General features: G+C 36.5%; 2 protein-coding genes across 3 annotated transcripts; one reads left to right on the top strand and one right to left on the bottom strand.

Annotated features, from left to right (window-relative positions):
- Positions 1-918: 918 nt before the first annotated feature.
- Positions 919-16,775, bottom strand: LOC126628795 (ubiquitin C-terminal hydrolase 13-like). Its single transcript, XM_050298632.1, has 32 exons — positions 16,599-16,775; positions 16,383-16,470; positions 15,521-15,665; positions 15,254-15,411; positions 13,941-14,206; positions 13,648-13,866; positions 13,442-13,550; positions 13,243-13,358; positions 12,452-12,550; positions 11,793-11,902; positions 10,248-10,322; positions 8,815-8,893; positions 8,579-8,725; positions 8,384-8,464; positions 8,123-8,242; positions 7,569-7,691; positions 7,004-7,081; positions 6,794-6,882; positions 6,615-6,723; positions 6,369-6,437; positions 6,003-6,113; positions 4,199-4,254; positions 3,915-4,092; positions 3,718-3,819; positions 3,566-3,637; positions 3,277-3,342; positions 2,484-2,549; positions 2,282-2,365; positions 2,012-2,125; positions 1,835-1,909; positions 1,646-1,732; positions 919-1,437 (listed from the first exon to the last, which is right to left on the bottom strand). The coding sequence occupies exons 1-32, from the start codon at positions 16,626-16,628 to the stop codon at positions 1,396-1,398; spliced, it is 3,363 nt and encodes a 1,120-aa protein (XP_050154589.1). The 5' UTR covers positions 16,629-16,775; the 3' UTR covers positions 919-1,395.
- Positions 16,776-17,734: 959 nt separating this feature from the next.
- On the top strand, positions 17,735-21,761 carry LOC126629973 (ABC transporter I family member 6, chloroplastic-like). 2 transcript variants are annotated; one of them, XR_007625911.1, is made up of 7 exons: positions 17,735-18,264; positions 18,493-18,714; positions 18,816-18,938; positions 19,203-19,379; positions 20,089-20,186; positions 20,842-20,934; positions 21,568-21,761. XR_007625911.1 is itself a non-coding variant. In XM_050300145.1 (6 exons), the coding sequence occupies exons 1-5, from the start codon at positions 17,857-17,859 to the stop codon at positions 20,167-20,169; spliced, it is 1,011 nt and encodes a 336-aa protein (XP_050156102.1). In that variant the 5' UTR covers positions 17,735-17,856; the 3' UTR covers positions 20,170-20,186; positions 21,568-21,761. The 2 variants fall into 2 exon arrangements, 1 of the variants encoding a protein (XP_050156102.1); XM_050300145.1 differs by lacking the exon at positions 20,842-20,934.
- Positions 21,762-22,030: the final 269 nt, after the last annotated feature.

Genomic DNA, 22,030 nt, shown 5'->3' with positions numbered 1-22,030 from the left:
ATAGCGTAAAAATGCATATAAATAAAGTAAAATTCACAGTTAGGGCAAATGAAGTGGATAGCACTACTTAGTACTTCTGCTTCTGCTCGTACTCTTTTGCTCTGAACCTCTTGCATGCGTGTGTAATAAAGGTTGCAACTCTCTTGCGGCGGCGGTTGCAGCGGTGTTTCTAGTTTTCTGTTTTCTTTGTTGAAATAAATGCTTCACCATGTTTTGGCATGGTGTTTTTCCAAATAAAAAAAAAAGGTTGCAACCCTCTGACGACTTTTTGTTTAATTCCAGTTGACTTTTGAACTTTTATTTATCATGGTGCATGTTAAAACTGCGTAAAAGTTCATCCTTAAAACATTTTGTGGCTGATTCACATGACTTCATGCTTATGATCTAAACTATTTAGAATATAGATCATTTTGTAAAAATTTTAACACATGATCTCTAGATAGTGATTTATAATATAAACAGATCCTATCACGTACATGAAAAATTCCTTAATTCGTGATATTTATTAAAAAAAATTTTAACACATAATCTCTAGATAGTGATATATAATATGAACAGATCCAATCACATACATAAAATTCTGTAAATCAACCACGACTTATATTTAAGAGGAACTCGTCCACAATTTTGTATAACCATGTGTTGATCGAAAACATTTACGAACCATTTCGGCGACTTAATTTTACAATGTAGCGATATTTTTCTTCATTAATTAATGAGAGATCTTAAATTTGAATATCGTATTTACGAGTTTGATACAAATTTTTCCATCACCCTTATGTGTAAATACATCGTTGCATTATAGAAAAAAAGACTTTTCAACCCATAAGAGTTGCTATATCACCCTCATGTCTCATTTCCCCATCCACTTTCGTACCAATTTCAATCACATCCAGTCAAGAATTGGCAAAAACAAACTGGTTGGGGCAAATGTACCTGCAGCTAATTAATTTCACACTCCAAAACAACAGACAAAACAAATAGAGAACATCCACAGGAAGCTGAAGATCCAACATTATACAGAGCTTCCATCATGCATGCATGCAAAAAGATCAACATACCAGAACTGCAGAACTGGACAATCAAACTGCATTTTTAAACCTGCAAACCTATACCCTCTATACATTGCTCGCCCCAAAATCTTATATACGGAATTACAAGGATTAAAACGAGACGCGTCCTACGTCACACCTCAAAGACGAGTGCCTTCAACAATTCAGAAACATCGAGGATACACATCGTTTAGGCTAAATAATTTTATGCCCCGTAAGATCAATAACTACTGCCAAATGAAAGAAAAGCTTCCTTTGTTCTTCTCGGACTCTTCACAAGACTCTGCATATGTATATGAGGTCGAATCTGTGAAAGGAGCTGACAAAGTCATCGCCGTTCTTTTCAGTTGTAGATTTTCACTGGCTTCTCAAAGGTGTGACGATTCTGCATAATTCAAGCATAGTCAACACAGGATTAAGAAAAACTAATTATCCGGGTTGGGCCTCTAAAGAACATAAAAAGAAACAATGTTTTCTGCATCCCTTGTGCTTAATAGCTACCTCCTGTACAAACTAGTCCAAATTTCTACCCAGAATAATTGTAAAGAAAATTGAGAACGATCCTGGATTGGCCTCAACCGTATAAAATATACCTGATTTGTTGTGTGTGACCTTTTAGGAGCATGATCAGCGTGTTCCAATCCAAGGTACTGTTCCCATGCTCCATACACATCCCTTCTCTGAAAAAGGTTATTGAAGAATACAATTCAGATTCCCATATAAATTACACTCATGACAGTGTATGTGTGAGCATGTGGGTGCAGAGAGAGAGGGAGAGAGACCTGAAATCGGCTGGCCACAATATCATCGTCTTGCAGGTACTCAGGACGACCCATGGACAAAAATGCAAATTTCCACTGAGCCAAACCAAAAGCATATGATATATTATAAATCAAAGTAAAGCTTATGGTGTTTCACAAATGTGCACTACTCTGAAACTGCTGTAATGAAGAAAATACCTTTGAATACTCCTCATCTGGGACTTGTAACTTTTTCTGTACACGCACTTTAACTTCTGCTAATGTCTCATCCTCACGAATGACCAAGAAAAATGGTTCTCCGAAATTCTGAACCTGACAAATTCAAAATTTTATAATTACAAAGTGGGGTGGTTGATGATGAGGGCGATGATAATAAATTCTAAAAGAACATATCGATTCTGAGAAAATAATAATAATAAAAAAGAGAGGAGAGAATAAGAAAAGCAGGAAGTAATTATATCTTCCTACCTGGTTTTGAGCTGTGTCCTTCATAAAATGATAAACATGGATCAGACGATCACGAGGGCCAAAGTTTTTCTCTTCTTCAGGGATCTGAGCAACAGACAAGAATAAAGGTTTACTAGCAGAAGTGTAAAACAAAGATTTCTTACATATAAAACAAAGCACTGGAACATAGAATAAGTATGAACCCAATACTGTGCAGACTAACCTCTTCTGCACGCAATGTCCAGTACTGATCATTTATATTCTCAATCTTCTCATTTGGCGGGAAAATCTGTAAAGAGACAATTAGAAGAATTACAGAAATGAATGCCGATTCTAAAAGGTTTCAAATTTTCAGATAGAAGAAACAACAATAGATTCCTGCAGCCACAACAAGAGAGCAACTCCTGCTTCTGCCTAAAATAAAATAAAAAAAGTACAGGCATTCATTGCGCCTTACTGATGCTTACTTCTTTGGACCAAACAATGTTGTTTGGAAGGGGTAACTTTAAGGACGTGGAACTATTATTTTGAGGCACCGGGGGTTTTTTTTGGGCTGCGGGGGGGGGGGGGGGGGGGGGGGGTGGCGTGGTGGTGGGGTTGAGGTGCTCCACTAAACAGAGGCAAATACCAATCTGTTCTCTATGGGTGCGTTTGGTACGCAGACGGGACGGGACGGGACGGGACGGGACGGAACGGGACGGAACGGAACGAAGGTGTAATTTTTGAAAAATACATGGGGTATATTTGTCTTAAAATGGTAAAACAGTGTGTTCCACAGACGTGGAACAAACCCGTTCCAGGGGGGGAGGTGGAACGCAAAAACACCCAAAATCTGTTCCGTGGAACAGCCGTTCCACCCATTTTTGGCGTACCAAACGCGGGACGGAACGCCTCGTCCCGTTCCGTCCCGTCCCGTCCCACGTACCAAACGCACCCTATGATATGATATTTAAGGGATGTAACATAAAGCTCTGTTCATAGACAACATTCAACATTTATATGCACGTTACTAATACCTTGTAGATTTTGTGATAGAAAACTTCTAACAATCTGAGTTCGGCATTAGGATGAGACAACTCCACCTGTTACAGATAGAAGAAGGAGATCCGTAAGTGTATTTCCATAATCATTTATTATGCAACGTTCACTGAAATATTGCCCTGAATAAAATAGAAACCGTACAACAACACATGTAGACTTAGAAACAAAGGTGAATAAATCCCAACCAGGAATATGACACTTTTGTTTCATATCCATTATCTACATCCATGCTTTGTCTTAAGGTCAGAAGCTGCAAATAATTACCTTTGTCTTAAGGTCATCAATCACATCCCCAACAGTGCTCTGCTTCGGTAATCTAATAGTATGAACCACAACCTGACAACATAAAAGTGCTTCTAAGAGGCAAGATTCTCACATATTTAATAATTAATGGTTCCATTGCTATCTGCACTCACTTCATCCTTGGTAGCATGATGAAAAGCAACTTTCAAAGTTTTGAGGCCTTGCAGCTCTGGGAGAGGGATATCTAATACTTCATAATAGAGTACATCCGTAGTCTGAAAGAGGAATACAAAATTTATGTTTATATAACAGTCAACATGGCAGGGAAAACACCTCCTAAACAGAGCTTAAAAATCTGGTATTAAACAACCTGATTGTAGTGCACCAGCATGTCAGACAAATGTTCCACTCCTCGATACTTGATTGGTTGGGGTTTAGGTTGCTGTGAGTAACAATTATGAGATGTGAGCCTAACTTTAGATGGATCATCCAAGCTAAGCCGTTGAGCAACCCTTTCCACTACATCATCATAGGTGTGAAACTTTGACCTAAAAAGTATAGGAAAAGAATGCCAATAAAAAAGTTAATATTAAACTATTCAGACTGATTCACCCCACTTCCAGAAGAATACAAAAAATGATACTGCAAACTTACAACTCAAGACAGAACTCATCTTCCTTTGGCTTGTCCAAAGAACGAAAGCGAACAACCTGTAGGTTGTCATGGAATGTCACAATACAATAACAAAAGAAAAATTATTGACCCCCACACCCAAGGGCCCCAACACACACACACACACACACACAAACCCCTCTTCTGGAACTTCCCATTATTATTTGAAATTCAACTTGAGCTTACCAATGCAATGAAAGCTTCTTTTTACAAGCAAGAAAAATGACTTAAACGCACACCCTCAAGTGCACATGCGGAAATATGCAAGAAAATCAAAATTGTAAAGATAAAAAGTGGTATAGTATGCATGTTGATTGTTAATAACCCACAACTCCCCTTATTGGGATAGACAATGCCTAATAACTGGGCATAAAATAATTACTAGTCCCAGCACTAAAACCTTTCCACATTTATGGACTAATAGGCATACAATATGAAACAACAAATAAGCAAGAGACCCTATTGTTTATCTGGTTTTGGTCCCCGGGCTGCAGGAGCAAAATCTTCCACCATACAAATAATGGAACTACCAGACATCCATCACATGATAGCACTAAGGATACCAAACACACTTAACGGTTACAAAACATAACAACAGAGTCATCATTTAACTCTCCTATGCATGGACTATGGACTTCCCATTCACTAGCAGACACTCTGTGTCTCCCGCAGTTAAGTATAAACTAGTGGATGATGAGAAAAGAAGGATTAGGGGGTTTATTTAGTTTAGATAAAGGTGACAACATTGTACCCAAAGACATAACAAGCGCATTTTCCACATTTAGAGGTACATCCCGTGATGTTGGTTCATCCCCATTCAAAATAATGCAGCATGTACTCATCAAAACAATTCATGCTTCTGTTTATTCCGTTAAAATATCATCCTCCACTTGAGGGGGGAATCCCAACATCCTTCATCTCTTTGCCATTCATTTGCAGCAAAAGGATGTTTCCCTATAATCTTGCAAACAAGTATTCATTCAGGCATGTTTGGTTGGTTGGAATGCTATGGTAATAATATATTTATATCACATCACATCTCACGCTTACCAAAATAATTTGCAGAAAATAAATAGGACTTTGCAGCAGTAAACAGAAAATCACTAAAAAGTTCTCTAAAACAATTCTCAGGAGCTACGAAGGAAGGCCAATTTTGATAACCATTTGGTTGAAACCACGTTTTATAGTGCTCAACTTCAGATCTGCATCTGCATAAATTAAAGTAACTTCTTACCAATGACCAAAAAAAATAATTTGACTTCTAACAAGTTTCTCTGCACTACTCTGATAAAGAAGGGTTTGCAGAAATTTCTTTTTCCATTTAAAACAGTATAGTTGTCAAGTGATAAAGGATCATCAGATGGGACTTTGCATCCCAAAGCTGGATGGAATAAAAATACCAACCCACCCTTGGTGTATCTAATCCGCTCAGTGGGCAGAACTGACTTCCGTTAATTCCTTGTGCTTATATCCTTTTCGAGAACTAAAAAGTTAACCAAACATCAAGCCCTGATATAATGGAAAATTAACTCCCTGATCTGGATTCCAACCAAACAAACATAGCCTTAGAGAAATACTAAATCATCCAAGCTTTGACTAGTTGTCAATGATCACCAATCTCCCTAGTTTTCATTGTCAGAAGTCTTTTCTTATTCTGAATAATAGACTATAGAAGTAGACTATAGAAGATTGACCCATTGGGCAGGGAAACTAAAATATTGAGACTCCATCATGGAATTAAAAGTTTGGGAGATTTTGAGCTTTAAAAAGAAAAATGAAAATATACCTGACGGTTACGAACATAATCCAGGAATGAAGGAACATCTGGGTAACGGAATTGTTCGCTGCTTCCACTCTGAGGGGATTTTTGAAAGCAAATGATGTCCCCATCTTCAAGCTGAAAGAACAAAAAGGTTGCATAAGGGAATAATATCATAATGATATTCAAAGTTAAAAATCATAGTTTGAATACTTATTGAAGACCGGTTTATAATTATTAATACCTAATACACCAAATCCCGCATCCAAATACAAGAGGAGGGGAAGGGGCCGGTAAGAGTAAACTAGCAGAGATATAAGACAATAGCTTTGTATATACCTGAGCACAAATTTACATATGAAAACAGTACAAATTAGTCTTTGAAATTCATACCTGACTAACACGGAAAGTTGCCTTCTCATCAATGTGTTCGCACATGATATTAGGTTCAAACTTTATTTCCTGACAACAAAAAAGATGGATATAAAAGCCTTTAGATTTTCTTTTCAAAGAAAACTATGTGCCATAGACTCTCATAAGTGATGTGATCAGAGTTAGGTAGGTTAGGTGGCACCTATTATACAACACAATTGACACAATTTACATGACTTCTCTTCAAAAAGAATCCATGTGACTTACCTCAAAAAATTCTATCTTTTCATCAGGACTGAAACCAGCCATTTGGTTTAGTTTTGTCAATAATTCAATGGGCTTACCACTTCCCTTCACAAACAACCTCCCAACGTACCTGGTTTTGAGAAGGAAACCTAAGTAATCAAATGTAATTTCAACTTTGATGGAAGAAATAAGGAACATACCGGAGCTCTTCTTTCAAAGGGTCATAAAGTTTGAAAAATAGAAGAATCTCTTCTTTAGTCTTCTCAGCAGGAGAAAGAGGCAACAAATCCTGAATATGATATATACAACAGCCGGTGAACACCGCCATTGAAATACGATGATCAAAGCTTGTCAAAGAATCACACAACTTATTGGGGAAAACATGAAACAAATTTAGAAGGTAATATTACCGGCCCAAGTTCTACTTCAAGAAACAGCTTTAGCTCTGCATTATTTGACTTATTGGAAACTTCCCTCAACTGTCCAACCTGCAAATACCATACATTCACAGATGAGCAAAATATAATAAGCCACTGAAGTGCCAACTTTTTTGTGATCGCATGTTATATCTAGCTTCTCATAAGCTAAAAAGGTGCTTCTTCAAGGTACTTTTTTTTTCATGTTGTTTGGCATCACTTGACAAATGTATTTTTTAGCAGAAGCTAAGGAGAATCTTTTTGGAGAACGATCCTATCTTATATCTTCTCTGCTTAGAAATAGCTTTTGTTGAAAGCAGTATAGCTTCTTCTTCAGAACCTCTCAAAGAATCTCTCTACTGATGGTAAACAAGATTTCAACTGTAAATTACCTAAATGAATTTCTACAAACCTCAAAAATATTTATAAGTCGTGAAAAGAGGAATGGAATATGCTTCATTACATTTACACACAATGTAAGAACCATGAACTAACCATAAAGTCATAGAACATGTAACAGAATCAATGACATAACAGGTATCAAGCAAAAGGAACTTACAGATTGTGCTTCCTCAAGAGGTGTCAGTGGTCGATTTGGCCGGTATGTATGGTTTTGACGCTTTGCCCACAACCAGAAACGTTGACATTGAACTGGTATACCAAACTCTTTGGCAACCTCTTCCTGAGGGTGGACTTCAATTAGAATGATACTGATCTTTTGGATCCGGCAACTAGAATATTACATATAGACTACAGCTTCATCATAAGTTTATCTAACGTCATTTACTTGGTTAGAATGATTCTAATCATTTGGATCCAGCAACTACAATATTACATATAGGCTATAGCTTCATCATAAGTTTAATTTTATTTACTTAATTAAGCTCAATATAAAAAAAAAAAGGTCGTACCCAGTGCACAAGGCTCCCGCTTTACGCAGGGTCTGGACTTAATTAAGCTCAATATAAACTAATGAAAATAAGCGAAGACCACATTGATAATTTTCAGTATGGAAACTAGCAATACTATGGAATAAATGGAGCACAGTGCACACCGAAAACTGAAAATGTCAATCATTTCAATACAATAAAGTTAAAAGAGTGAAGACGCTACCTTAAAGAGGTTGAAGGGCATCTGCTTCTGAATACGAAAACTACGAACTTTATCATGATCCACAAGATCAAAATAGATATTCTTTCCTATCTGTTCAAGCAGGTCCTCGTTCCGCGCAACCTAGGAAACCCATAAGAAAATCTGAATTAACTAATGTTCCACAAATCAAAATTTACATAGCTCAAACAAAAAGAGACAGGAGGCTGAAAAGAAAGGGACGAGGGGAGAGAGAAGGGATGGAGAGGTTGTAAATATTGTAACCTTTATGATAGTATAAAGGTGCGCTTCAGCTTTCTCCTTTCTCTTTTGCTCCTTTTCTTCCTGTTCTTTCTTCAGTCTTATCTGGAATATGGTGTTCAAAGAACACAGTAACACGGCATGACTTAGCAGCAAGACAAAATAAAATTAAGAATATTAGAAGTCTAAGTCAACAGAAATATTAACAATCTGTCTTACCCTTAGATGTTCTGCAATGTCTTTCTCATCCACATTACAAATTATTTTCTCCTTGTCAACTTCACGTATATAAACAAGCATGTAGGCATTGGAGTATTTAGTAAATTTAAATGGAGCATTGTTGAACCCAGGATTTGTCTGCGGTAACTGTAAAATGCAAACAGTGAAACATAGAGTACATCAGAACAGACGGAGGAAGTAGAGATAGCAAACGTGAAAATAACCAAAGACTTTACCTCTTCTTCTCCACCATACTGCTCCTCTAGAGCCCTCTTCATATCTTCTTTTGTTACTCGTTCATCATCAAATTTAAACCTGAAAGCAACGAGTTGCGGGGGATTTTAAATTTGTTAAACTGAACGGGACAAGTCATGGTATGCAATAATAACTCACTGTTGATTCTCAATGGTAAAGATCAAACTAGTTAAGCACTTTCTTAAAAGCACATGCATGTACACTTCCAAAATTGCACAATACCTTACCAGTTACTAACTTAATAATAGGATGTAATTTTAAGGGAGAAAAAAAAAATAGAAGTAGATTTTTTCCTAAGTTATCGTACATCCAAAATTCTAACAGACATGATTTGTCACTAGAATCTTTTTTCAATTAATTCAATTCAAATGCTAAAAGAAAAACGGATGAGTGTAGCGAAATTCTAGAATGGACGAAGATTACATAGCCTTTGTATCCAAGGAGAGGGTCAACTTCTAACATTAGTCAGCCAAGTCAGTGTCATTGGTGCGAACTTATTGCTTTCTTTCCCAGTACTGTTGACTCCCTAGAAGTCCAACAAGCATAAATTCATTCAAGTACAACATTAACAAATTTTGTCCAAACAAAATTTTCATTGGTTCAAAGCCCAATATACTTCATCTTCATTTCAGAAGACCTCCAGGGATCAAGAGCAGAAAACTCAAACCTTTGGACATCCCTCTCTGTCCCTATCTCACTTGTTCCACATTCATTTGGTCCATATTTATCTATATACATAAGTGCATTAAAGAATTGAGGACTAGTATGTCATTTACCACAGTTGAACAATGCCCTCCTAAACTTAACATTGAAAAGGCCTCACAAAATAGCTAGCTCTCTCATCAAAACTACAAGACCAATTCAACCCTTCCACCAGAAAATTCAACTTTCTTCCAGGGTAATCTAAGAAGCTACAAACTCAGGTACAATTCCTTCTTTCTCCCTCAATCACAATGCCTTCCTTGTCGTCCAACTTATTCATCAACTTGTTCACCTTTCTACCAGAGAAACAACTTTACTTATTCTCCCACTCCTTGATCCAATCAACTTTATCCTTCTCTTTTCCTAGTAAAATGAACAAGGGCATACATTTCGAAAAACTTAGTTTTCCTGATGTTGCAGAAATTACATTAAAGTAGTCCTTGAAGTACATTTTTGAGGTAATAAATTGTGAAGCTACATTATTTTGTTTACAAACCCTTATAAGGAAAAAGAAAATCAATAAAATCAGGAAAAACAATTCTAAACATTGTTAACTACGAAACAAACAAACAAAAAGAAAGCATGGCTACAAACACAAACTAAAGTCCACGACTATTAATAACTTCCAACTTGAGTATTTGAAAGAACATTAACCAGATACATGATGCAAAAAATAAACTTATTGTTGCAGAAAGAAAAAATGCTAATATACCACTGATCAGAAAGGGTTGGCCTGATATAAGCATAGTAATGCCCACCATGCACCCCGCCACTGTGCACCAAAACACTGAAAACAGACACAAGCACACATTAACAATCTCCATGCACAGAGCCAGATACAACGGCCAAGCATGTACAACTTTGTTACAATAGCAATCAGCAAAAATGAACTTAGCATAATGAACTACTAATTTTGACGCATAAAAAAAATTAACCATGAACACATTGAACTTGCTATATACTGCATCTGCTTTGACAAAATCTAAAGGTATGTATATAGTTAGACGTTCCATCCCCATTATGCCACCAATACATGCCAATAGGTATAACTGGAGTATCAGTGGGCACTTCAGCAACCTTGGCTTTCAGATACGGCACTGGTAAGAGGTGGACCCATCAATGTACGATCAAGATATCTATAGGTTTATTTTGTAAATACTTGTTTAAGAGATAGGTCGAAATGTGATTCTGAAAATTTTGGGGTAAGCTTCAAGAATACCCGAAACGGATGTTATCGCACTCACATAGTTCCTCTTTTCCTCCATGGTTAAACAAAACAGAACAGGATCTATGGTTCTCCACTTTCTAAGATTGTATCCACAGAAAATGGAGCAGAAGAACGGGAGGGGGGACCTAAAACAAAAAACTCACCTTACCTGCACATCACAAGACTAAGAACATGGAAATTCTATGACAAATCTTATGCCAAAATTTTTGGCATAATTGGAATGTAGATTAACTCTCCATCAATGTAAGTCATACAAATATGCTTAACATAATAGCTTCTTCGCCCTTTTCCATAACCAATGCAACAGGGATGGTTCATCCTAACCTGTCAAAAAATTGCTTTCTACACTTATTTGAGTACGATTCTCCTAAATGACTATCATTTGCATCTTCATTTCCTCTTTTATATGACCATATATGAATGCTAACCAATGGGGGCCAAACCCATGTATTTCTAAAAAAAAAATCAATATTAAGGGGACAGATGTATAATCATCCCCACGAAATGCACAATATACTAAAAATAGGGTGGCCGAAAAGTATAGGACTGTTGACAGCTTGGGGAGAGGTCGTGGAGATATTGCAAGATAAAGTTCCTTTTTGTTGTCTGGTGATTTTGGATTCTACATAGTTTAAGAACCACCCTGTTATTTAGCAGGAGCCAACTGCTCCCCAGTATATTTGTAACTCATTAATCATAAATAAAATTTGTTTCTCATAACCACCAAAAAAGACAGCAATGCAAACAGAATAGAAAAGACCAATACACATAAATTATAATCATTAATAAAAAAAGGTGAACTATTTTATGCTATATCTGGTTAGCCTATGATATGGTATGATTACAGAGAACTCCGTTGCAGTACATCCAGATACTCTCTCGCAAAAGTAGACACGGAAATGATACAACTCTCTCTATCAGTCTATGTCAGTCAATCTAATGAACTAACACATTATTTACCATATAGAAACTTTTCACAACAAAGGGTATAAATAGTCTCAAACACCAATAATCTTAAATTACTAATACCTATGAAGAGTGTAGAGGTTGCGGACGCTCCTGTCAGCATCAGGCGACAGATATTTCCCATTCTCCCTATCAAGATCAAGTTGCAAGGGGAACTCATAGCGATCATTTATCTGTTGGCATGCAGAAGACTAGGTGATTCCAAGTAATTATGTTTAAGGAAAATTATACAAGTATGAGAAGAGAGAGAGAGAGAGAGAGAGCTAATAAATTACATTACAAGAGACAGCTCAATTGCGCTGGTCTTAATTCTTATAGGCAAAGATAATGAAATAATAAATAAATTCTGACAAAGTTGAAAGTCCAAAATTTTAACAAAATATGGGCCTATGGTAAATGAAAGCAAATTAATATTGCTTTCGAGAGTGATTTCAAATGCACAATACAGGGTTTTAAAGTTCATTAAAAGCATAAACTTCAAACATTTTACCAAAATTCTATTATGAGATTACACAAGATTATAAATGCTAAAGAAGACCTACCAAATGGGAAGAACCTAGTAGCACTATGCCATTATAAGACCAAACAGTTCCTCAATCAAACCTAAGAACAGCTTCAATATTTTTGGTTTATATGTCCCAGGAAATATATAGATAGTTAGATACAGTTGCACAATATGTATGAAAAGGTTCAGTGAAGGCAGATTAATCTATCAACCACACCTTTACCATGGTGTCCCGCATAAAATCGTACTCGAAACGTTTTAGCTGAAGTTGAAGGACAGGTGGAAAATCAATGAACAGGACACCTTTCTTAGCATCCTGAAAATGTCAAACAATTGCAAAATGTTACTAAAAGCAATCTTCAAACATTCAAACTATAGCAAACTGATATAATAATACAATTATGATAAAATAACCCCCACCCCTGTCAGAAAGAAAAATCTAACACAAGATTTTAATTTTAGCATTTTACACCCTAAAGGTTTAAATTTACATCAACTTTTCGTCGGGGAAAACCATTGGTTTTGTTGTTAAATTGATGATTTGGAAACTAGGAGATCCATTTTTGTGTTGATATGTGGAAGAAAAATCCTAAAAGAACGATTTTATTATTTTCTTAATATTTAATCCTATCATCTTTACCCCACTTCTGTCCTTTTAAGAGAAATTTTACTATTTTCTTCCCCATCAGCATAAAACTGAGTTTCATAATTGCCACCTTATATATTTAACTGCAGAACTAACAGTCTTCCTGATGGAAGGTTTAAGTTGTCGTAAACTTAAAACTTGAAGGTGTAAATTACTAAAATTAAAACCTCATGGTCCATTTCAAAAATCACCCCCCAACACTAGGGGGTAAAATTTAGTTAATCCAAAACTAAACAAAGCATAAGAAATAAAAACATGAGTTGACTGGTGATAATCCAAGTAAAATCTGTTTTTTTGCCAACATTCTCAAGAAAATAGATAAAACCAACAGGGAAATGTATACCTATTCCAAAGAGATCTACCTGTAAACCATACTGTTCAGCATGATATTTATTATCACCCTCAAGGCGCTCCACTTCCACATACTTATCGAATGAAGCATAAACATCCCGACACCCTTTGACATCCAATTGAAGATCTGCAAGTAAACATACAGAATCTTCCATCAGACCTACAGTATTTATGTTCCATTAGTAATCTACTTCAACCTCAATCACTTACCATAAAATGATTCTTTCCTCGTTGATTTATAGTCCACATTGATGCATTCAATATAGTTCATCTGGTGCCCTTCAAATAACTGCTGTATTGTACCCTCCACAACAGTTCCCTATTCCAGTAAAAAAATTCAGTCAAAGTAACCTCCAAAATAGATGTAGAAGAATTAAGTGCAAACAATGAAGTATGATACAGTAAGAGCTTCATACTTTCATCTTGTCTTCAAGCTTTTCAGAAAGAACCCTATTGAGTTCTTGGACGTCATGCTGCATGAATGAATCATATGCATCCCATCCAAATGACTTCGTCAGCTCTTTGGTCGCTACACTAGTATCATTGTACTGAAGCTTGTAAAATAAGCTTTGCAAGGCAAGTGGGATGCTTCCAGATGGATTATCATTCTCCGTTGTTGGCATATGGTACACAGCCTAAAAGAACAATTTGAGATATGGGGCTTTCTTGTACACAAAGTGGGATAAAGTGTATTTAGAAATTATGCTACCTTTCTAAAATAAGGAATATGGTACAGCGTCTGAAGAAGAGAGTTCATATAACAAGTAGCTCCTTGGTTTTTCAGTCCAACAAAACCAGTTTCCTTTTTAGAGTCATGTGACCAGTAATCAATAACCTTTCGAACTGCAACATCAGCTTCAACTATGCATCTATCATTCACAATATAACCTCTACTAGGGTCATATAATTCACCAAGAGGCATGAATGAAGTGAAACCCCAGTCACTCTCACGAGCATTAAATTGGTGCTGTGTTTCTGCAAAATGCAACACAAAGCAGTAACTACAAATAGTTCTAACATACATGCTATCATAAACACTCAACCTGAGACAGACAAATCAATGTAATGTCATAAAAACAAATCTTGTTCTGTGCTACCATATTAACGAAGTCTAACATTTTTCTTTTTTCTCCAAAACAAGTATGTGTAATGTTATGAGATGTTGCGACTCCAGCTGTTATAAGAAAAACATTTCATTTACTAGAAACAGCAATATCATGTAAGAGAGGCCTTGGCTTAAACCTGAAGTAAAAGAAAAATATTGAAACATCATGTATTGGTATTTCTGACTCTTTTTCTTGTTTGGCTTAATTCACCTCATCTCTGATCAGAAAAGGTAAGAAAAGTACTCTTCACATGTTAACCGAGCATACATTTATATTTGCATCATTTTTATATTGGTAAAACCAATCCCCCAATTTCCTAACTAAAGTCTTGGAAGAACACGTAAGTAAGAATCCAGTTTTATCTACTTTCACATAATCCAAACACTACATAACTTCATTTTCTATTCAACATCTCAATGATACCAAGATAATTCTGGTCCACTCTTCCTGTCTCAGCTTTGGAGAGAAGTTAATTTGTTCTAACTGAGCATACCTTTACATTTGCACCATTTTTATATTGGTCAAACCAATCCCCCAGTTTCCTAGCTTAAGTATTGAAAGAACATGTACGTAAGAATCCAGTTTTATCTATTTCTCACATAATCCAACCACTACATAACTTTATTTTCTATCCAACGTCTCAATGATACAACTTTTGGAGTGAACTTTCTTCGTTCTAAGTTCAAATAAAAAGTTATTGTCTGTCTGCAACTGTGCAACATGCCAAAACAGGTGCATGTATTTTACTTTTGTGTTTCTTTTCACACCCCTTTTGTTAACTGGTGAGAGTTTGAAGGGCTACGAGAAGATAGACTACATGTGTTGGTAACTTAAAAATCAGAACAAATAAAGTCTAAATTTATAAAACTACTAAAACTATCATTTCTAAAAGGTACACCAGCGGCAGAGAAAGTACCTTTTCTAATAGAGTATTTACTATTAACTTGATTGACAATAGACAAGCTAAACTGAGCATATCTACTCCATCCATAAGGCAAATTTCCAGAATCTGCAACATCCAGATACATTGACAGATGATCCACATTATTTCCTTTGGGGAAAATTAGTATCCGCCTGCAAAGCGCATTAGAAATACAAACATGATTATAAATCATAACAAATCAAGTATCAATATCTACATGCATTCGGATCAAAATTAATCACTGGTAAGAGATTTAAATACCATTTGTAGCCTCCTACAAGGAAAACATCAGAATAGAGCTTCTTAGTATTAAGCCTTGAAAAGCTCTCAATTGGCCATGTAAATCTAGCTGACAATGGATCATCCACCGTCGGAGCATCCACTGCATTGTTAGTTTCTGCTTGTGCTGCCAAACGTAATAAACCAAACAAATTGTTTGATTGTCAAGATCAGCGGACAGAAAGAGCAAAACAAGGTCAATCTTATATCACAACTTTTTTATTATACACCCAAGAAACCACATAACCTACTCAACAAAAAACTAATCGAGTAATTTGTCCAAGTTATACCTTTTCTACATATTTCTTTCTACAACCAAAGGAATGGTTAAATACTGCCCAAGGAGCACAATTCCAGTACACACTAATGGCCTTTTTCATCCAAGTAACTTATAAAATAGAATGACAGAGAGACCGAGCTATTTGATGGCCACTCCCCAATGCCATAATCACCAACGGACCATTTTTCACCTGAATAATAAAATTGGCCATTCCATTCCGTATGGCCTAATAGAAGTCAATTCTGACTTCTATTAGCAGAAGTGACAAGAACAGTGTGGCTAGTTTCTAATAGTTTGATTTCAATTTCCTCAGTTGTCTCAGCAACCATACAATTCAGTCCCCACTGTAAATTGTAACGCACAATTATCGCAAAATAAAAATGGAAATTAGAAAAAGAAAAGACCATAATTACTATTGCCCTAAAAACTGCTACTGTTGTGTCCAGAGGCAAAGCAAGACCTTGACATAAAACTTCACTGATTAACTTTTTGCTGAAATTTTCTCGGGAAACAAACAGAAAGTAAGAAAAATAAGTAAATAAAGATAGAAAATAAACAAACAACCTTCCTCCATGGGCTGAGGACCGTCGGGGAGGTCGGAGTGTGGGACCAGCATCTCATCTTCCTCCTGCGGTTGCTGCTGCTGCTGCTGCTGCAAAAACAAGGTCAATATGAGAGCTCCGATCTGCTAATTGAAACCCTAGCACAACATTCATACGCCAAAACGAAATCGTCTGGAGATCGCGTTCGAAACGAGGGGGAGACGGGTTTAGTAATCACATCTAGCGGCGGCGGAGTCATCAGAGTCATGGGCGCCGGAATTGGATGCCGCCTGATCGAAGAATCCGAGTGACTTGTGCTTGATGCTGAGGAGAAGAGGAAGACTGAGGGATTTCGAGTCTGTAACTTATAATATGAAAGGGGGCTTCGCTGCTGGTTTTAGCTAGTCGCGGGACAATTTCGGAATTTTGTAAAAGGAATGAGGAGACCAGACACAATAAAGGCAATAAATGAAACCCAATTATAAAGTACAGCTTTCTTTACGAGTAAGTCTGTTCTCTTACTCGTTTTTACCTTCCGCAATCTCTTAATTTTTAGAGTATACTATTTATACCATTTTTTATACCACATTTCTATATTATTTTAGATAGTATTTGATGTGGATAGCCACGTCATTTGAAAAATATGCAAAACCCAAGGAAATGGAGGAGAAAGACTCCTCGTATACCACAATCATCATTTAATTAACTAATTTTTCTTAATTATTAGTTTATTAAATAATGAACTAAATTTAAAAATCTGATTAATTCAAATGATGTGGCTATTCACATCAAATGTCATCTAAGATGATATAAAAAATGTGGTACAAAAATATAGTATGAATAACAATACTCTAATTTTTAACGGTTATATCAAACAAATTGAAAATATCAAAGTTTAAAAATTAACAAGATATGTGAAAATTAAAATTAAGTGTGAGAATAAACGATATTATTTACATTAAGCCTCGCTAGCAATAATGTGATTCATATTCGTTTTTAACGAGCATTGAATATAAGATTTCTCACCTACAGGTGAAGATAAATATTACTAAATCGTAATAGTAACTAGTAAGTGTCGAAAATTATTTCTTCTAAAACCAATGGTTTGAACCTTCAATTTGAGTTAGAACATATAATTTTGAGAGAATATTTTTCTCACCACTTTTTAGTAATGTTCATAATCTTATTTATTATTGTTTTTAACATTTTAAAAAATTATTTATTATGTTAAATAAATTTAAATTTAGAAAAATAAATGCAAATTTTAGTGCGCTATAAACATAATACGTACACCACATTTTTTAAATATTCAACAACTTGTACTTTGTGTTAAAGACCGTGTTGTGGCATTGAAAAATATAGTAAAAATGATAGGGGGGGGGGGCCGGCCACCACCACCTATATCATGGCTGTTGATAATTTAATTTACAGTTATGCCTTTTCCGTTGAATTGAATTAGAATTTAGGGATTTTGCAGTAGTACTGATACCAATCCAATGGCGCTGTCGCGATTTTATCATCCCTGTTGTTCTACTCTTCCCTCCCCACCACCATCCCCGCCGCAATCTTCTGCTGCTTCTTGTCTTGGTAGCAGCTATTCACCCTCCAAGTCCCCAGTATTTACAGGTTCTGCCCTCCTCCGCCCTCTCCGCTGGCAATCAAACCACCGGCACCTGCGGTCTCTGACGGCGGTGAAGGTGAGGGGCAGCCTCTCTTCGGCCGCGGAAACTTCAATTTCTGGCAGAGAAGGAGAGAAGGAGCTGCTACTCGAAGTGAAGGATCTAACGGCCGTGATTGCCGAATCCAAACAGCTGATTCTCAAGGGCGTCAACCTCTCTGTCTACCAAGGGGAGGTTCATGCAATTATGGGAAAGAACGGTTCGGGGAAAAGCACTCTTGCCAAGGTCCGTATTATTAAGGGCTCCCTTGGAAGTGTGAAAGTGTTTACGATTGAAGTGCTTTTCTATAATTCACTTATATTTTTAATGTTTCAATACTGTTTCCAAAACACTTTCGTCAAAAGCGTTTTCAATCATTTTGAAAAGCACTCCCAAACACACTTACTTTGTCTTTCTGTCTCGAATTATTAGAAATTTGAAACAATTGGTAAATTAATTCGTTCATTGGTTCAGGTTCTCGCCGGGCATCCGGATTACCAAGTTACAGGAGGCAGTGTTGTGTTTAAAGGTGACAACTTGCTCGAAATGGCAGCAGAAGACCGGTCACTGGCCGGGCTTTTTATGAGTTTCCAGTCCCCAGTTGAGATCCCCGGTGTCACCAACATTGATTTTCTCAACATGGCTTACAATGCTCGCAGAAAAAAACTAGGACTGCCGGAGCTTGGACCAATTGAGGCAAGCTAGCTACGCCCATTATTTCGTGTTAGAAGCCGCTGTTTGAGATGTCTCTGTTGGTTTACTGATTCATTCTTGTATCTTTATTTATGTCCTTGCAGTTCTATGCTTATGTATTTCCCAAACTTGATCTTGTCAACATGAAGACCGACTTCCTTAATCGAAATGTTAATGAAGGCTTTAGTGGAGGTGAAAAGAAGCGCAATGAGATTTTGCAACTGGCGGTATGGCTATCATTCTTAGTTAATCTTCCTGCTTCTTTTGTAATCTTGGTCAAAACTTCATTTGTAAGAAAATGCTTGGTGTGTGTTTGTTGAATTGAACATATAGTGTAATTACAATATTTGTAGAATTATGTAAACCTGTGGGAAGTGGGTTTCTTCCCCAGAGATATAGTCTTGTAATTTCAGTAAGTTGTTGCTCCTTCACATTCGTGTAAGTTTTACTGGGTACTTGTCTTTGTATTCACATGCTTCCGCTAAATGCAGGTTTTGGGAGCAGAGTTGGCTATATTGGATGAAATTGATTCTGGATTGGATGTCGATGCGCTACGAGATGTAGCAAAGGCAGTCAATGGGCTTCTGACTCCGACAAATTCTGTATTGATGATTACTCATTATCTACGACTTCTGGAATTTATAAAGCCAACATGTATCCATATTATGGTAAGTCATTGGAAGATATGAAAACATACATCGACAAGAGAGGTTTTGGGTCTTGTTTCATGTATCTGTCTCATGAAATTAGAAAACAAAATGGAAAGGTAATAAGGGATGCTCTATAAATATAAAGTATAACATGGTTCAGAAAAAAGCATGACAAGGTAAATGAGTTATTAGTTTCATGTGTCCGGTAGTTTATCTCGGACTGCATAAACATACGGTTTGGATTTTTGCTGTTCTATCTTCATGTTATGGCTCCTTATAAGCAAATCTGTTAAACGTATAGCGGATAGTGCATCAGCAAATAGGGCTTGTTTCATGCATTCTTCCCCAGAATTCCTGGCGCTTTTGTTTTTACTTATGAGAGAACCAAGTGGGCAAGATTTGTGAGTAAAATTTTAGAAGCTCCAGATACTTGTAGAATTAATACAACCAAGATAGCTGCATGTTGCTTAGGGGATACATGAATTGGGCATAACCTTGGAGTATATCAACTCACGAAGATTTGGAAAAAGAAGAAATTTCTCTTTTGTTAATTGAATCTTTTTAGCTTTAAGAAAGCGTAGAAAAAAAGGTTATATAAGTTGGCTTCTACGACATAATACAGGATAATCAATAAATTATCATTGCGAGGAATACAGTAAGCTTTTTAAAACTGTTCCTAGATTATCTTTCAGTATTGATCTAATTATTTAATTAAATGATTTTATAGGAGGATGGGAAAATTATAAAGACAGGTGACATCTCCTTAGCAGAAGTGCTAGAGAAGGAAGGGTACAAAGCAATTTCTTGAGCATAACTTTATGAAAGGTATTGCTCTTCCTTTCTCACTCTCTTAAACCTCTAAACATCTTTTACTGCCTGGATACTAATATTGTATGCGTGGACCATTAATTTAATTGATCTTCTCAAATAAAAGTAAATAAATAAATATAGTGCCTCGAGTAATGCGTTTTATTATCTACAAGACTTAATTGGTCCTTCAATCACATTTATTTGCCTTTTTGCATATAATTGCTTTGGTTCATGTGGTCAATGGTATGTAAACAGAAGGGCAATTATATATGGCTAGATATTGTTGTAAGAAGGCCCTTCCCAACAGCAGAACTTCAGGTTTCTAAGTGAACTTCAGCATCCTATTTAGAATAGGAGGCAATTTTCCGTCTTGGTAAAAACTTGCTCCCTATGAGTTTAATAATTTATAGCAGTGTTTCAAATAGCGTTTTCCTGGCGGGCTATATCGCCCATTTTGTGGCAACGCATTCAGAAACTTCTACAAGGTGTAGTCATTTCGTGGGGTTCCAAATAGCATACGCTGTTTGATAAAAGCGTACGCAATTGTAGTTATAGGTGAGCTATATTTTTGAAAAAGGCGATGTAATGATAGGTGCACTATCTTTGATTAAAAGCGTACGTAATTGTAATGATAGGTCTCTTATCCTTTCTTTTTTGTGTGGCTGAAAAGCTCATGCCTCGGGTTCACTTTCCAAGATGAGAATGTTATGCAAGAGAACACTGGACACAAGCTCAGATGTAGTATTGCTGAAACTGCTTCAGGGTATGCTTTCCCAGAAATGTTTATAATGATCATTAATGTTCATCCAATTTTTCTCGGGTTTAGTCAAGTTGTTAGGCCTGTGGTTTGCTGTCACATGGAGTTTGTTCCCTCAAGGTACCTATCTAGCTATTTGATAGAATTTACTGCCTCCCAAAGATTTTAGAATTTTTTGGCAAAGCAGGTTCGGGGATCTCTGGGTAAAAAGATAGTGTTTGCTGATGAAGTCAAGTGATAGAAAAATCAGTTCTGCCTGCCCTATTAGGAATTTTCGCATGCAATGGGGAAGGAAATTCCTCAAGATTCAGAATGCGAATGGTCTAATGCTGAAACACATTGATTCCCTTGAATGACTGTCAGTAAGAAATCCCACTTCTGATGACAATTGCAAAGCTTCCTGGCCATAGTTTGTTGATTCTGAGCCAATGATATATGATTAGGGTCCAAAATATACCAATAATGTTCGAGGAACGTGGGATAGTAGTGATCACCGATTCACTTGAACTGCTTGCATATCGTCTTGCAATTCTCACTAGGAATATAAACAAATTATATGGTATTTTTTTATTGCTGCGGCATCTGTTGTATATCTCAGTTCGAAACTAATGTTGTTTTGACCCTTTCTCATTCTTGTAGATTTGATTCGGGGAAAAGCGGGTGCAGGAGTAATGATCTCTTCCCGAAAAACCATAAAACATAATCTGCGTTCACTGCTTGGTAATTTGAGTTTTACATTTGTCTAATTTGTTAGGTCATATTATGGGTATCAAGGTGTGGAGCCCTGATACCTAGTAATCTCATATATAAGTGAAATAACTTGAAAGTTTTGCCATCTGGTATGGTCCATGCTTCTGACTCAACCACAAACGTAACCTTTTGATGGTGATATTTTAAACTACTATGTTCTACGATGATGAGGGGAATTCAAAATTGGGTGCAGGGGTTCGGGCACGTTGCCCTAGTCAACTGGAATAACTAGAAATTGGAAATTGATCCCTCAGAAAATTGAATTTGATTGGTTGCACTCATGGCTGGATAATATGGGATTTGATTCATTCCTCTTAATAGTTTTTGGATTTTTATACATCTTTTTTAAGAT

Source organism: Malus sylvestris, chromosome 7, assembly GCF_916048215.2.
Source record: "Malus sylvestris chromosome 7, drMalSylv7.2, whole genome shotgun sequence".
In the NCBI taxonomy this organism is placed as follows: Eukaryota; Viridiplantae; Streptophyta; class Magnoliopsida; order Rosales; family Rosaceae; genus Malus; species Malus sylvestris.
The sequence above is the reverse complement of the archived record's forward strand: the minus strand, read 5'-3'. Positions and strand labels throughout refer to the sequence as shown.

Excerpts from the sequence above, each read along its gene's own strand:
- LOC126628795 (XM_050298632.1), bottom strand. The coding sequence starts at position 16,628 with ATGACTCTGATGACTCCGCCGCCGCTAGAT. Across the intron at positions 3,820-3,914 it reads TGCTGGTGCACTACAATCAG|ACTACGGATGTACTCTATTA; the intron begins GTTGTTTAATAC and ends TTCCTCTTTCAG. Across the intron at positions 2,366-2,483 it reads GGACATTGCGTGCAGAAGAG|ATCCCTGAAGAAGAGAAAAA; the intron begins GTTAGTCTGCAC and ends TCTGTTGCTCAG.
- LOC126629973 (XM_050300145.1), top strand. The coding sequence starts at position 17,857 with ATGGCGCTGTCGCGATTTTATCATCCCTGTTGTTCTACTCTTCCCTCC. Across the intron at positions 18,715-18,815 it reads CGGAGCTTGGACCAATTGAG|TTCTATGCTTATGTATTTCC; the intron begins GCAAGCTAGCTA and ends ATGTCCTTGCAG. Across the intron at positions 18,939-19,202 it reads ATGAGATTTTGCAACTGGCG|GTTTTGGGAGCAGAGTTGGC; the intron begins GTATGGCTATCA and ends CGCTAAATGCAG.